Source organism: Arachis hypogaea, chromosome 11, assembly GCF_003086295.3.
Source record: "Arachis hypogaea cultivar Tifrunner chromosome 11, arahy.Tifrunner.gnm2.J5K5, whole genome shotgun sequence".
NCBI lineage: Eukaryota > Viridiplantae > Streptophyta > Magnoliopsida > Fabales > Fabaceae > Arachis > Arachis hypogaea.
In genome coordinates, this window is record NC_092046.1 from 228603 (window position 1) to 245773 (window position 17171).

The window sequence follows — 17171 nt, forward strand, 5'->3', positions numbered from 1 at the left end:
GGAAGAATTGCAGTAAATTAAAGAGTAGAGAAAGTAAAGAGGCTGAATCTTAAAGTACAAGTAATGTAAATTGCAGAAACTTAAATTGCAAGAAATTTAAATGGCTGAAGATTAAAGTGCAAGAAATGTAAATTTGCTTGAATTATAAAAGGAATTGGGAATTGGGATTGCAGAATTTAAATAAGAACAAGTAAATTGCAATAAATAGAAGAGTAAAAGATGAATTGAATTGAAGTAGATCTCAAACAGAAAAGTAAAAATGCTTGAAGAATTAAAACAGAAAGTAAAATGTAGCTTAATTGCTGAAACAAATAAAGAAATGGTGGATCTCAGGAGTGGAAGAGACTAGAAAACAAGTCTAGATCTCAAATCCTTCCTTGATCCAATAAGAACAATTGCAAAAGAGAATGGAAAAGTAAATTGCAGAAGAAAAGAGAAGATGAAGGCAGTAAACAGAATTTGAATTATGCAGAAAGATGAATAATAGATCTCAAGGTGAGATTGAAACAGAAGTTCTTCAATTCTCCACCCAAGATCCAAGATAAGAAATAAAGAGTGCTCAAGCAAGAACAAGGAAGAAGAGAGATCAATTCTCCTTCCCAATTCTCTAAGATCCAAATTCAAAGTAAAAAGCTCAAAATTACAAAAATAAAAATTCAAAAGAAGCAAAAAGGTAAAAGTCCAAAAGTAAAAGTCCCTACTAAATCAAACTAGTTTCTATTTATACACTTTCTATTCTTGGATTTAAGAATTTGGATGGGCTTTTTAATTTGGTGAAGAATTGGATTTAATTGGATTTTAAATTTCCAGCCCAAGTGTTGCTCCCAGTGGAATGCTCTGCTCTTGTGGGGAGCGGAGCATTGAAGCTTATGTTGGAGCCCTTTGTTGTGTGCCAAGGCTGTGAGGCATTCAGGATAGCGCTCCGCTCTTGTGGGGAGCGGAGCATTGGCTTGTGTTGGCATGGGGTGTCTTGCGCGTCTTGCCTCCTTGCCCGTGTCATGTTGCATGTGTTGCACCAAGGAGTAGCGCTCTGCTCTCCTTGGGAGCGTAGCTTTCCTTGTTCTTGGGTGAGGGTCCAAGTTCGAAACCTTGGGGAAGCATGCGCTGACTAATTTCTTTTGTGAAGGAAGTGGCGCCTTACTCCTTGCTTCCTTAAGGTGCTGTGTTCGATCCTTGGAGGTGGCAATTTAGCCAAGTGTGGCTCATTTTTCCTTGTGAGTAGCGCTCCCCACTCCCCCTTGCTCATGGATTCGAACCTTGTGGCAAGCATTGGCAAACTTTTTCCCTTGCAATTGTTTTGGTTGGAGCCCGATAATGCTCTTAAGGAGAGCGGAGCGCTATTCTTCTCCCTTTTCTTTCTTGGTTCAAAAGTGTGCTCCGCTCTCAAGGGGAGCGTAGCATCAAGCCTTGCTTTCTTGGTCCATTGTTGTGCTCCCTTGAGAGAGTGCTCCGTTCCTGAAGAGAGCGCTATGCTTCCTCCTTCCATGTGCCATGCTCCATTGTTTCCTTTGCCACACTCTTTTCTTCCTTGGGCCACGCTTCTTAGGCCACGCTTTCTTGTTTTCTTCTTTTCTTCACCTACAAGTAATCAAAACAACCAATCAAAGTATCACCAAATTCACAAGGTTTATAAATCAATTAAATATCAATTAAATTTAGCTTAAACCTCATGATTTAGTATCAATTAAATGGTGGTTGATTGATTCAAAGAAACCATGCAATTTCATTCTAAATTACTTACTTATAATGCAAGAAAGTGCATAAAACTTAATAAAAACAAAGAAAAAGACTAGTGAAACTAGGCTAAGATGACTTGTCATCAGTTATTGTCACTTCTTTTGCCTTCAATTGTCTCAGTCATAAGCGTCCAAGGTACCATGACACAATCATGGAAAAGTTCTCTAAAGGTATTGAACAACTCTTTGAAGGTATATCCAATACTTGGTAACAATTTTTGAGCTTCTATTTTATCTTCTTGAAGAGAGGAGTGACTTGCCAGTTCTCTTTGGCTGGGATTATGATATTCTAATATTTAATTTTTTAAGAACTAATTGTTGGATCTCATTTTGTTTTGCATCATGTTACCCTTCTAGCATTTTCTTTTATTTTCTCCTCTTAAAAATATCTAATTTTCTAACTTCAGACACTGCAACATCAGGTCAGGTCCTTATTCTTGAGTGGAATATCATAAGAGTTTACACCAAGTATAACAGCCCCTAATTGTAACTGCTGAAGATATGTGTGAGAGAGAATGCGACAGACAAGTTGTGATGTGTTTGCGCTGTAATATAGTTTTGGAATGGACCTCTGTTTCATGTCTTGTTTCTCAAATGCAAGATGTGCCTTGGAAGTCCTTTTTCCGAAGCCCTGCTATATGGGCAATGATATATGCTCACTTTTGAGGTAGCTGGGGTCACTACACTTGACTATCATGGCTCCCAACATATTTTAGGTACCCTTTGATAATTTAATTATCCACTTGTTGCTACTTTTTGCTTTTCTTCATTGCAATCCAGCTGACGAGGGAATTGGTTAACACTTACACAATTTTGTTCTTTCATATACTGTGTTTTTATGCATTGTTTATTGCTGACCAGATGTTGATAATCACTGACAGCCATTTGGCAATCTTTTTTAGTTTTAGAATTATTTATAGGTTTGACCCAATGGAGAATCTAATTCTAGTCAAATGGAAATAATTTAAAAATTTTTTATTTAAAAATAGAAGAATAATTGAAAGTCTAGGATGTGATTTGTATCTGAGTTTTGCTCTTGCAGTTTATGATTGTTTCTCAAATTATTCCGGCATTGCTTAACAAGTAGTCACCAAGATCCTATCCACGTCTAAGATTGTCACATAAAGTCAGTGACTCAACATCTTCTATGTCAGGTATATATTATTTAGAATCTTAAAATTTTGTTCATTGAAAATCTGGGATGGAAAATTGGCTTTGGAGTGCCTACAGGACTAATGTTCATATCTGCTCTGTTTCATCATCGGTTCGCCGTTGTATGTTAAAGGTAAACCAAGGAGCAGCTTACTTACTAGCTTTGTTCAAGTGGCTGTCGTCGCCATAAAGAATCAGAAACCCTGTGTTCCTGATTCAAACTTTGATCAGTATTATCAAGGCAATGATAAAGAGCTGGTGTTTTCAACGGATAGCCTAAGGTATTTTATTGATAATTTTTTCCATCATAATTTCTCTTCTTTTCATTTCACAGTGAATGCTTCTTTCATTAAAGAAGATGCAAATTTTGTCTGCATTCGATTAACTTTTTTATTATATATTGATTAATGAAATCTTTTGCTAACATCTTCAAAGGCAATTTGTTAGCGCCTTAAGTAAAGGATCATTTTGACTTTTGAAATTGCAGCCAAATTCAAATTAGTCCTCAATATTTCAAAAATAGCAATTCATTCCTTGAAGTTAAACTTTCTAATTTATGATCAAGATAAAAAGTCAAACCGAATCACACAAACCGTAATTTTAAGGACTAAATTGCTAGTATTTGAATCTCAAAGACCAATTTGAATCATGGTCGCAATCTTGAGGACCGAAATGAACATTTACTCATTTGATCTCCTTTTGCAACATTCTACTTTTGTAAGAATGCAGAGTAATTTTGTAATTTAGTACTTGTCCTAAATTTGAACAAACATTATCATATTATTATTCCTTTTCAGGTTTTTGAACAAAGCTTGCATAATAAAAAACCCAGAGAATGACTTAAATCCAGATCATTCAATCAAAGATCCATGGAGCCTATGCACCGTAGGACAAGTTGAGTAGCTGAAATCGTTGCTTCAAGTCCTTCCCATGTGGACTACCGGCATCTTCATGATGGTTTTCCTGAGCTCCTTCTCCACTCTCCAAGCAAACACTATAGACACAGTTGAGTCTTCAAGTCTTCATGATTTGTATGTTGATAATAGGTTAATGAAGAGTTTTGATTGAGGTGAATTTCATGGAATTTATGTTGAATTCTCAACCATGGAAGTTTTTTCAGGTCACAGAAATGGTTTGCTTGGTTCAATTCACTAGAAAATCAGTAAGAGTACAAAAGTGCTAAGTGATGAAAGTGCAGAGAGTGATGCTGATAAGAGTACAAAAGTTTGTTGTTAATATGGAATATTTGTCGAAGTTTTATATACTTTTGCTCAAAATTCATTAACCCCACTTACAAGCCTTTAATAAGAATAACCAAATAATTTTCATTTATTTTTAAGATTAATTATAAAGATGTCAGATTGTTTTCATAGTATTCCCCGTTTTATGATTTTAGAAGTGATACAACTTACAATATTTTCTTATTTCATTGTTTCCTTTAGAAAAATCTAAAACCATTTAGCTAAATGAAAACAAGTTGGCATTCTTTAGTAAGAGTGCATATAAGAGAGATATCATTCAATTCAGGTCCTAGAATTCCAAGTACATTACAGTGAATGATTTTCCTCACATTTATGTGACCTTTCTATTTGATCTTGTACGAAATAATCTAGTTGTGGCTGCGAAAGCTAAGGAAGTCACATATGTACTTAAAACTTAAAAGTAACTTGCATACTTCATTCATGAATATAAACTTAACTTCATGTTTTGATTTAAGGGTAATCTCAATGATTATTCAATTATTTGTTGGTGATATGAAATGAGTTGTCTTGCATGCCAAGCTGACAAACTTAAAATTTTGTTTCAGAAATTACTACATAGGAAGATCGTTATGATGACACGAACTTGTAGGCGAGGATAATCCAGTGAAGCAGGTGAATTGTGAATTTTGTGCACCGCTGCTGTTGTTATTGTATTTTGGTTTAAGACATAAGACGTTTGGTTTATCTAGAGCTAACTTGGAGTGCCTGTTTTGAGGATTCAGTCAGATATAGAGATAGAAGTTACATGGGGGAATGTTGAAGAGGAGAGAGTGGTCAGAGATAGAAAAGCTTTCCTGCTGTAGAGTCGATTTGTTGATATCTCGATATTCATGGCCATCAAGGCAATACAGCATGTCATGGAATCCAATATAAAGAATGAATCAAATTCTCCAAATTCAATTATGCATGAAGAGCGCGTAGGAGACTTGTCAGTTGTTGTCAAATGCGATATTCGCAATGGAAATAGAGTTTAAGTACTATAAGTATTTTTTTCTCATTTTATTTGCATCATGAAGCAAACTTATACAATGATTATTAATTAATAAAAGAGTCTATACAAATTTTATTTTGTGAATTTAATGAAATATTTTATGTTGTAGTAATTAATTTTAGTATATTTATATTGTGTATAATATAAAATAAAAAATAGTATAATATAACTAAAAAAATATTACTAAAGATCTTTTGTAATATTTTTTAAGTGTTACAATAAATATCTATGGTAACATTTTTCTAACTATTACAAAAAATATCTATGGTAACATTTTTTTAAATGTTACATAAAATATCTATTGTAATATTTTTTAAGTGTTACAAAAAATATTTATGGTAATATTTTTTTAAGTGTTACAAAAACTATCTATTGTAACATTTCTCTAAGTGTTACTAAGAAATATCTATTATAACATTTCTTAAAATATTACTATAGAATATCTTTTGTAACATTTTTACTAAATGTTATTAAATCTTTAGAAAAATATTAGTAAAACTCTTTAGTAACATAGGGTATATTTAATATTTGTTAAAATGTTACTAATATACATAGATAATATTTTAATATAATTTGGTAACAATTTTTAAATGTTAGTAAAAGTCAATTATGTAATAGTGAAGTTGCGTTCAAAGATAATTTCTCATACTAGAATCTTGCATTACCCATGACAGCAAAAAAGAGTTGAGAAGAAAAACTAAACGATGCTTAACTACTTGAGATCTAAGCACATGGAGAAAGAGACCAAAAATTAGATAAAAAGAAAAACCAAATTGAAAGTCTTACAAAAATTATTTCCGAATGAATATATATGCAACAAGTTGCACCAAGGGATGCGGGTCAAACCCTTTTTTTTTTTTTTTAATTACATACATTCATCCAAGACTTTTTGAATCAATTATCTAACAATATTTGTACTTGAAAGTCTTGTTTTTTAATTATTATTTTTCTTACAATTAATTATCTAATGGAAGTTGAAATATTGATTCATTCTAAAATTCAACTACTATATACTTGTGTATATTATGCATATTAATTTACAGATTTTTAACATTTTATTTTGTTTTTGTTTTATGTTTTTTTATTTTTTAAAATAATAAAAAAATAGTTAAACCTTTTTTTATGAAAATCAATTAGAGCATGCTTGTTAAAGTGACAGGGAACGAATTTTCCTAATAAAAACGATGTTAAATCACAATTAATAACAAAGTCTAATTTTTATTCATTGAAATAATCAAATCTTAGGTCCTAGCTAGCTTGGTAAATTATAATATGCATAATTCATTAGACAAATAATTAATATGGAAATTAAATTCAATTTTAGACAAATTGATCAATGGTCTTTTTTATTAAATCTGAGGTAATAATACTGTAAGTTCTCTCGGTAGGATGATAACTGTCCCAGAAGACATATTTGGATGCATCTGTGCAGATTTTCAATGAAAAAGTGCTACAAAATAGGTCAAGTTCCATGCTTGCAATGCCACAACATGCTCTATCCACGCTTTCAAATCCTGTTCCACAGTCACTTAAATAATTACTATATATATCAAATTTCCCATATGAATATGAATGTAAATTCAAGCGTAGTTAACTTCACGTGAAGTTGATAATTAAAAGTTGTTAGATGACAATTTAGTCAAATCAGTCAAATTTTTTAATCACTCTCAGCTATTAACTTCAGATGAAATTAAATCCACGTGAATTTTCACCTTAAAATAAAGACAGATATAGATATAGAAAATAAACTGACCAAATTGGTTGGGGTGTTGAATAAGCATATTGAGTGAATTATGAACATCAAGGTATACAATTCTGGAACCAGAGAGGGTCTTCTTGAGAGCCATAAGTGATTGATAGAGCATGGTATTGTAGACTTGTGCTGCCTTTGTTACTGGTTCCACACAATTCCTTTTTATGCCTCCTCTCACTGTCCTCTGCATTGGGATGCATCCTAATGCTGATAAGCTCACTGTTCCAATCCTTCTTGCTCCCAATCGATATAGTTCCTTTTATTCATTCAATTCAATTCATCATCATTATATACTATTTGTTTGAATCTAATAATTCAACTTTTTCAATAGTTAAATGACTGATTATGGTAAAGTAGTGTTATTGATAAAGGAACATGAGACATATTATATATGGGTGGAAACTCAGGTGAAGTTGACTTCACGTGAAGTTGATATTTGAGAGCCGTTAGATGATTTGACTGATTTGACTAAATTTTCATCCAACAGCTCTCAGGTATCAACTTCATGTCAAGTCGACTTCACTCGAGTTTTCACCTTATATATGTTCCTTGTATTAAATTAAACAGTTAAATGACTGATTAATCCGATTAAACTAATAGTCTATCTAATCGGAACCATAATAATATCACACACAATTCAATACTACTTGATTTGTATTACCCTTTGCATTTTAAGAAGTACCATATTCTAATATCACTTAACTTTAGGCCTAGGGAGTTAAAAGAAAGAACCACTCATTAAACAAAAACACTTGTTCATAATTCGAAGGGAGTCACTTAGATAAAGACACTGAAAACGTTTTTTTATAAAGATGTTTTTTAATAATTAAAATTTAACACATATAATCGATTAAATTGTGTTATTTTTATTAAAATTAGGCTAGACAAATTGATTTGACCGAAAAATGGTGAATCAAATCTTGAACTGGTCTAAATTAATATCATTTTTTATAGAAAATGACTACAATACCCTATTATAAAAAATGACTAAAATACTTCTATTATATATATTAATTTTGAGAATCCTAAATTTTAGTTCTTTATTTTTCTATTGTAGGATTATGATTTAGAATTTTTAAAATTAATATATATATATATATATATATATATATATATATATATATATATATATATATAATAAGAGTATTTTAATCATTCTCTATAATAAGAGTATTGTAGTAATATTTTTTTATAAAAAAATAATATTAATTTAGACCAGTTCAAGATTTGATTCACCATTTTTTCAGTTAAATCAATTTGTCTAGCCTAATTTTGACAAAAATAACATAATTTAATTGATTATATATATTAAATTTTAATTACTCAAAAACATCTTTAAAAAAAGACGTTTTAGACGTCTTTATCTGAGTGACTTCTTAATCCCAAATTCATATTCATACAAACCACTAAATATTTTCTAGCATTATTCTTGCATTTGAAAATTTTAGGCCAAATTAAAACTACATACTACTAATTTCATAAGTGAGAATAAAACTCTTATCTTATTTAACCAACAATTCAAGCTATAAGTATTATTCAAATAAAGGTCTTCTAAATATTCAATTGCATATAGAGTAATTAAGTATTTACATACCAATATAAATCTTGTTGTTAATCTGATAAGCCTTCTTGAATATTGTCTGACATTGTAATGGACTCTCCTATATGGTGTGAGAAAATATGTTCCTGCAATATCATTGCTTCCCATGCTGATGAGAACTATGCTCTTTTCAAGAATGTAAGCTGTTCTTTCTTCTCCCACAGCACCCTTAAGTTTTCCAATGTATTCTTTGAACATGTCTAATTGATCCTCTGTTGACAACACTGACTGATATATATAACAAAATCATAAATAGAAAAGAAAATTGTTAGAGGATCTTGTAACACATACATAGTCTTAGGAGTAATTAAGGTTTTGAATGAGCACTTATAGTTTAAAAATTTATAATCAAATTTATTATAGGTTTAATTACTCTGTTGGTCCTTATAGTTTTGTGAAATTTTCAATTAGATCTCTATACTTGGTTGTAAAGCTACTGAAACACCTATAGAGCCTAACTTAAAATTGAAGCCAGCTGAACCAGAAAATGTAATGGACAAAGGGAGATATCAGCGATTGGTAGGGAGGCTAATCTATTTATCCCATACCCGCCTGGATATAGCCTTTGCTGTGAGCATGGTAAGCCAGTTTATGCATTCACCTGGTCAAGAACACATGGATGCTGTCTTTAGAATCCTAAGGTACTTGAAAGGGTCGCCTGGGAAAGTGTTACTCTATAAAAAGCATGGACATCTTCAAGTAGAAACTTATACAGATGTAGATTGGGTTGGGAATGTCATGGATAGAAGGTCAACATTTGGGTATTGTACTTTTATTGGCAGAAACCTGGTTAGTTGGAGGAGTAAAAAACAGAGTGTTGTAGCACGAAGTAGTGCAGAAGCCGAGTTTAGAGCAGTGGCTCATGGAATATGTGAAGCAATATGGGTAGAGAAAATCCTACAAGAACTAAAAGTTTCCATCCTCCACCAATGAGGTTGTATTGTGACAACAAATCTGCAATTTTCATTTCTCATAATCCAGTGTTGCATGATAGAACTAAACATGTTGAAGTTGACAAGCATTTTATCAGGGAAAATATTGAGAGAGGACAGATTTGCATCTCATATGTTCCAACCACGGAACAATTAGCAGATATTCTAACTAAAGGATTACCCAAGAAGACTTTTGATAGCATAATAAGCAAGCTGTCAATGAATGATATCTTCAAGCCAGCTTGAGGGGGAGTGTTGACTAAATCAAATCAAAATCAGATTCCTAATTCCTTTAATGAATCTTTTATGTAAATAGAATTAATTATAAATCTTTTCCTTTTTGGGTTTAGCTTAATTTTAGGGATTTTATGATTAGAAATCTTTCCTTTATTTTAGGCTAGTATTTTTCCTTCTTTCCTATTTTCTAGTTATTTCTATTTCTGTAATTCCTCTATAAAGAGGCTGATTCCCTGTACATTTGATAACACAATACATTTAAACACTTCAATTCTGAATTTTTTTGTGGTGAATTAATGGCTTACATCATTTTTTAGAGGCAAAGCACAATCTCAAGCATGTAAATTTGGGATCTCATTGGATAAACAATTTGCTACTACAATCATCTCCTCGATTAAGCCTCAAATCAAATTTTAAATCCTTAATTTTATAGTTTCAATGAAGAAAAGATAAAAAAGATTACAGTTGATTCAAGAAATAAGGAGTTGAGCTTGAGAAAAACCCCTAGCTATGACTTAGAGCAGATAAGAAAAATTGATTTTCATTTGAGCTCATTACACCAACACTAAAAAAAACAATTCGTCAAGATAAAGAACAATGTTTTAAGTTTAAAAATTGAATTTAACATATAGAATTAAGGTTGTGATTCATTATCTCCTTTATGGTTTGCTGTTTGTATTTTTGTGTCAATGTTATATATTTTTGTTTATATTCAAATGTAAAAAGCAAGAAAATAAGGTATTGTGAAAAAGCTATTAAGTGAAAAGACTGAGGAAAACAATGTTATATATATATATTTTTTTTGTTTACATGTTTCCCTGTGTGTTTTTGAGCAATCTGAAGCACAGTAGCGCAATGTATATATATTTAATGAAAAGGAAGCCAATTAAATTCTAAGTTAATTACTATGGTGTGCTTAAAGATAGTATCTAATTTATTAAAATTTATTATAAAAAGTAAATTAGAAAAAGAGAAAATATAAACACCCATTCATAATTATCATATAATTACCCAAATTCCAAGCTTTTTGCAGCAATAGAGAATCTAAATTAAAAAAAAAAAGGTAAAATTGGAAGTCTTGTAATATCATATATGAAAAATCAACTGATTCTCTTTATATTCAATTTCTTGATGCAACAAGAAAAAAATACCTCAATCTAATTTATTCATTGGTTTAAAAATTAAATCAAAGAAACTCACTCAATTTTAGGTTAAATAAAGAAAATTCTAAATTCTCTGACATAAAATTCAAATTAGTAACTAAATAAACAAAATTAAAATACGTAAAATTAAATTAAAATTAATTCGTCATATTACAAACATTTGAATGAAACAAATATCACTTCTAAAAATCTAAAAAGAATATTTAATCTTTACGTGTAACTCTACTATTAAAATTATGGTTGATGAATTTAATTCCACTAATAAAAAAATAGTTTAATTTTTCTAGAAAAAAGTGTATGGAATAATAATTTTGGACTAACTTTTTTTTATTTAGATTCAACAATATAGAACATACATGTCATTCTTAAAACTCTGAATCTAAGACATAATAATGCTTAATCAACCCAAATAATTATCACTTTTATGTTAAGTCTCGTTGTTAATAAATTCGTGCTATCTATTAAGTTTAACATTGTTTGCTCTCCGTCCACATGTAAAATATGGCAGAATGCATTAGATGCAAAACTTAAAACAATATTTTTTTTTAATTTATTTTCCAATTTTAAGTAAAATCCTTCTCCGGTCCCCTCACCATTAGAAAATAACAACACAGTCCTTATCTATTTTCTCTGTGTGACTGAAAGGACCCTTTTAACCGGAAGTACCGATAAAAGAATTTTTTTAATCACATAGAGAGAATGATTAAGGACCGCGTTGTTAATTTCTAATGATAAGAAAGCGCTAGGTCAATTTCGTAAATGGTTAAGAATCGGAGAGGGATTTTACTCTTTATTAGCGTAGAGTTTGATTCCTACTCCAACTCTATCAACACGTTGGAGTGGATGTGAACACTCTGGAATGGAAGAGTGAGTGGGTCAGTGGTGGAAGTGACTGTGATATATATGGCTCTCCATCAAACACGTCAATGAGAGTGGCGATATTAACACCATCGGTCCATCGCTCAAGTTGTTAGAGTGGCGATATTAATACCATCGCTCAAGTTGTGGTTGGACCGTTGATTATTTAAAGGAATAACCACTTTGTTAGCTAACAAGAGCTGCATTCAATGTAGGGCTGGTAATCGTAGGGTAGGGTAGGATTTGAAATTTACTCTAATTTTATCTATAAGTTAAAAATTTTATTAAAACTTTATTCTATTCTACTCGTGAGTTGAGAATTTCTCAATCCTAATCCTATCCGCACCTTAAAATTCTAAATCATACCTTATTCTATCCTACCGTAGAAATATCAAATCTTTCTAAAGTAAATATAAAATTCATTCATTTTGAATTTTATACATATTAATAACATAAAAAATAAAAAACTAATACTTTAAATTATTAAATTAACTAACTAGTTTAAAGGCTGTTCACTTATTGTAAATCATTACGTAAGGGAGGTTGTGGATTTAACTCTCACTTCCTTTATTATATATCTAATTTTTAAAAAATATGTGTTATATATGAGGTGTGGATAGAATAGAATAGGATACACCCTAAACTCGTACCCTACCCTACTTGCAAGAATACCCGAGCCGTACCCTACCCTACCCAAACGGGTTGGACCGGGTTGGATACCCGCGCCCTATCCTACCCAAACGGAGTGAATCGAGTTGGATACCCGCAGCTAGGATATAAATTGTCAGCCTAATTTAATGGTAGCTAATTAGTAATTTTTTTAATTTTTTTATAAAAAGAAATGTAAATTTAAGTTATCATTAAAAATATTTAAAATTAAAAAATATATATCCTGTAATAATTAAGGGTTACTAAACCCATCAGCAAGGACGGATTTATATTAATTAGTGTGGGGCAAGTGCCCCACTGAGTTTTAAAAATTTTATATGTAGTATATAGTAAAAATATTTTTTTGTCCCCACAAAGTAAATAAATTTGACCCCATTCATATTTATTTTTTTGGTTCACAACATCTATATACAAATAAAAAAAAAGAAATTAAATGATTTTATTATTTTATAAAATATTATATTAATTATTTAATAAAAATAATTAAATAAATAATAAAAAAACTAATAATAGTAATTTAATCAATTTGAATCATTTTAATTTTTCAAAGTGTTGTTTAAAAATTATTCAAGTAATTTAGATATTTAATGTTGTCATCTGTTTTTTCTCTTGAACATTATTTTGCTCCATTGACTACGTGAATGCGTGATTGTTGTCTCTATTTTTAAGAATAATATCTTCCATTTAAATATATTAAGATAGAAATTCAGGTACAATTAACTTTATGTAAAGTTAATAATTGAGAGTCACTAGATAAAATTTTGGTCAAATCAGTCAAATTATTTAACTGTTCTCAACTATTAACTTCACTATCAATTTTGATTCATCTTTCTATATGATTTTATTTAAGATCTTTTTAGTGAAGTGAGAATTAGTTCATATATGTGAAAAAAAATTAAACTCATGCCTTATTACATGTTTCTTTTTTTTCTTATTTATGTGATTAATTTTAGCACAAAATCAAAAAAAATTATAGCCAAAGCAACAATAGTATATTGTGTATATATGGTTTCACTACTACTTTTACAAGTGTTTTTTTATTTTGTTTTATGAATTGATTTTAAAATTATATTTGATTAGTGAATTTAATTTTAATTTTAATTTTAATTTTGTGATGTTGAATTATTAACAGATTATTATTTAAATAATTATTTTATTGTTTTAATTTATTTGTGAGATAATTTGAAAATTAATTATATTTTATAATAATAAATATAATTATAAAAATAATTATCATGTTATGTATATTTTGTCCACTCATAAAATTTTCTGGATTTATCACTACCCATCAGAATGCTCTTTACATATATATCCTGTAATAATTAAGGTTACTAAACCCATCAGAATGCTCTTTTCATTAAAAAAAAATCAAATCCACCGCTAACTAGATAACCAGTAATCCACGTACCTGATGGTTCTATATTTCACAACATTTAAAAAAGAATTTAATCACATGCAAAAAATGGTTATTAATAAGTAATAAGTACTAATGCGTGTTTAAAAAAAACCAAAATATTTGGTATTTGATAATTAAAAAAAATTAATAAAAAATATCCATAAAACACACTACACCTCCAAATTAACCCTCTAAATTTTAATATTAAAATAACCATCCGTACACTAGTAAAATGAACATCCGATATATCTATTGTTTACATTGTTTAATATTTTCATTGTTTACCTATACTTTTCCTTAATTGAATTCAAATTTGCCGATCCTAAACGAAACACACAAAAGAAAGCTTAGATTATTAAGAAAAGATACCCGGTGGTAGGTGCATGTGAAGTTCAAAGAACCTCCCGAAAACATCAAATGTCATGAGATAGTTAACTCTCAACATGCAACTAAATTAAAGACAAGTATTAGTCTGAAGCAAAAAGAAATCAAAATGTATCAGGATGCCACCATAAATAAAGCAACGAAGGAATACCTCAACCTAGAAGAAGATCCCGAATAAATGGAAGCCTCGTGTATATGTCATCCTTTCCTAGAATCTCAGCATTAGTGTCCGGAAAGAACTCAAATCCAGGAAGCTCTGTGATGGTTCCATCGTCAGAAATGTGATAAGGATAGCGAAGAAGGTGGCCATGAAGGTCAACGCTAGATATATCGGAATATGATTTCCAATTCTCCTCAGCAAACTGGTTCACCTTCTCAATACATGCTTTACTCTCAGGGTTGAGGAAGGTGTTTTCATGTTTGCCAAGATGCTCCAACCACAAGGACCTGCGGAAATCATGCACCTGGCCCGTTGCACCGTTTGGCCCGCTAGCCAAATAGTAGGGTTGGTAAGCTCCCATGCCAATCTCAGTGTCTCTACCACCATCCATGGATCTCTGGTTGATGTTGGCCGATCCAATGATTATGTATTCATCATCAACTGCCAATAATAGAGAAAAAGTAAGATTATGTTTAGTTTGTGTTTTTATTTAAAAAAAAAAAGTAAAAATTATTAGTCATAGCATATATTTATACGGTCTGTTATAACTTAACAAGTTAGTTAGAATTTGAATTAGTTATATTAATTAGTCGCCTTATATACATACGATAAAAAAAATTCAGGTGAAGTAGACTTCACGTGAAGTTGATATCTGAGAGTCATTAAATAAAAATTTAGTCAAATCAATCAAATTATCTAACAATTTTTAGGTATCAACTTCACACATGAAGTCGACTGCACCTGAGTTTCCACTGTATACAATAACAACCAAGTTCACCTTCTCACTAGACGCACGTATCATAAGTTTTTAACTGAGTTTGGTAGTCTTAGTGATTTAATATAGTAAAAGTTTAGATTAACTTTCGACATACCTATCATTAGCTTAGAATGTACATAAATCATGAAGCGCCTGGCCTCTTGGGCTTTCTGGTAACTGGAACCTTTGGATGGCTTGTCTGGAGGTTCATACTCTCCTTGCTTCTTCACCTCTCGATTTCCAAGGCAGAAGAATGCCAAATAATTTTGAGGTTCTTCATCAATTCCCGCTTCCTTGATTGCTTGATTAATGTCCCTGTACATCTTTTCTATTGTTCCTTTCTGCAAATCTAACATTTTCCGAACAAAGGAACATTCTGGGATACCCTCAGGCCACATGGGAATGACAACATACACAGCGAACCTTTCCTTGGCTTTAATCTTACTAACAATTTTAAGTGTAAGCTCCGTTGCAATTTGATGTGAAGCATCATTTTTTTCAGAACTATTTCCTATAAAATACTGGTTCTCAATATAGATGAAGCGCTCGGCAGCTCTAATAGCATATATATACGCATCGTGAATGCTCCGATCTGTCTTCTTATTCTTCCCTCGAAAACCTTTTTTTGTTTCAGCAGCTTCTCTAAACAACTGAGCATTCCACGTCTCATGATTAGGCTCAATTATTTGTTGGTCACTTATGACATCTTTAACCTGTTTCTGTGGAACAAGTATGCCCTCTTTTCCTTCCTTCTTGCAGCTCTCCACAATGCCACGGTCACCCATGACATCTTCAACCTGTTTATCTGGAACAAGTATGTCCTCTTTACCTTCCTTCCTGATGCTCTCCACAAAGTTTTTATAAACATCCCATGCAACAGGCCCTTCAAGGCGACAGTGCGCGTCATGCCACGGTTCTCTAGGGCCTCCTTTTGTGATTGCAGTACCTTCAAAGTTGGGTTGATGAAAATCCCTGCTGTGCTCACCGTCCGGGCCCAAACTGCTAAAAAGTGGATGTGATGGAGTGTCGAATCTTCCTTTGCAGAGATCTAAACCCCCGATAAAACTCACTAATCTTCTCTTCGCATTATTGGTCAATGGAGCGTCCACAATCACCACTTTCTCGTGATGAGAACACATCCATTTCTCATGAGTACGTAGAACACACTCCACACCAGTGCCTTTGAAATACCGTTCCGTTTCTTTGTCACAAGTACCCATGAGTCCTTCATTTTTAAATAACCGAACAGCTGTTACATCGTTCCAAAGAAGTAGTACAACTCTTACACCATCTTTCTCTTTTTTCTTGAGCAGCTCACCAAGTGTTTGGACACTTCCAGGATTCATCCTTGGATCCCTTATGAGGGTTATCTTAGTGTCAAGAGACCAGGCTGTAATGTATATGAAGTGTTTTGCTCCATTGATTTTATCAAACATATCCTCCCAGCATCCGTGGGACTCGTATTTCCCAAGTCCGGCATCGGCTTTTCTCTGGACAAATTCATCCCGGGTATGAGCATCTTGGAAAAGAGTTACCTCACATCCAATTCTCTGTGGAAAGCATCTGGTGGGAAGCCCTAGCCATTTTTTAGCTTTAGAAAACTGCAGCCTCAGGTGGATTGATGCATTCAATGGCTTCTCATTCTCATCCACTAGTTCGAGCCTTCTGTCTATAGGACACTTTTCCGAGATATCCCCAGCAAGTACCCATGCTTGTGCAAAGGCATCAATTGGTAGCTGACCAGTAGGTTTTGCATAGTTGTCGTCACAGTGCAGGACGAATACCATTTTTGATGCTTTAAGGCAACATACAAAATCCAAGCGCACTTCCCAACTAGAATTGTTGGGTTGTTCTATATTTTTGCTTACACATTTGGTTTGCCCCACAAAAATAGCCACATGGTATCCAGTTACATGTTTCCCCGTGTTTTTTTGAGCAATCTGAAGGACAGTAGCGCAATGTATATATAATTAATGAAAAGGAAGCCAATTAAATTCTAAGCTAATTACTATGGTGCTTAAAGATAGTATCTAATTTATTAAAATTTAATATAAAAAGTAAATTAAAAAAATTTAGACACCCATTCATAATTACCATATAATTAGCCAAATTCAGAGTACA

General features: G+C 31.7%; 2 protein-coding genes and 1 long non-coding RNA gene across 8 annotated transcripts; 1 reads left to right on the plus strand and 2 right to left on the minus strand.

Annotated features, from left to right (window-relative positions):
* Nucleotides 1-2073: 2073 nt before the first annotated feature.
* LOC112723704 (uncharacterized) lies at nucleotides 2074-4975 on the plus strand. Of its 4 annotated transcripts, none has more exons than XR_011868076.1 (5): nucleotides 2074-2452; nucleotides 2779-2890; nucleotides 3022-3169; nucleotides 3686-4762; nucleotides 4873-4975. It is a non-coding gene; the product is annotated as an uncharacterized lncRNA (long non-coding RNA). The 4 variants fall into 4 exon arrangements; XR_011868077.1 differs by lacking the exon at nucleotides 2074-2452 and having other exon boundaries at nucleotides 2468-2890; nucleotides 3686-3893; nucleotides 4009-4762; XR_003163136.3 differs by lacking the exon at nucleotides 2074-2452 and having other exon boundaries at nucleotides 2469-2890; nucleotides 3686-3893; nucleotides 4696-4762.
* Nucleotides 4976-6339: 1364 nt separating this feature from the next.
* On the minus strand, nucleotides 6340-14824 carry LOC112723894 (GDSL esterase/lipase At1g20120-like). Of its 3 annotated transcripts, XM_072206252.1 has the most exons (5): nucleotides 14285-14824; nucleotides 14119-14198; nucleotides 8489-8722; nucleotides 6895-7150; nucleotides 6340-6655 (listed from the first exon to the last, which is right to left on the minus strand). In XM_072206252.1, exons 2-5 carry the CDS (start codon nucleotides 14161-14163, stop codon nucleotides 6462-6464), a joined length of 729 nt encoding a protein of 242 aa, XP_072062353.1. In that variant the 5' UTR covers nucleotides 14164-14198; nucleotides 14285-14824; the 3' UTR covers nucleotides 6340-6461. The 3 variants fall into 3 exon arrangements, with proteins under 3 accessions (XP_072062353.1, XP_072062352.1, XP_072062354.1); XM_072206251.1 differs by having other exon boundaries at nucleotides 14119-14796; XM_072206253.1 differs by lacking the exon at nucleotides 14119-14198 and having other exon boundaries at nucleotides 14285-14748.
* LOC112719634 (phospholipase D alpha 1) lies at nucleotides 14062-16975 on the minus strand. Its single transcript, XM_025770275.2, has 2 exons — nucleotides 15166-16975; nucleotides 14062-14734 (listed from the first exon to the last, which is right to left on the minus strand). Exons 1-2 carry the CDS (start codon nucleotides 16835-16837, stop codon nucleotides 14286-14288), a joined length of 2121 nt encoding a protein of 706 aa, XP_025626060.1. The 5' UTR covers nucleotides 16838-16975; the 3' UTR covers nucleotides 14062-14285.
* Nucleotides 16976-17171: the final 196 nt, after the last annotated feature.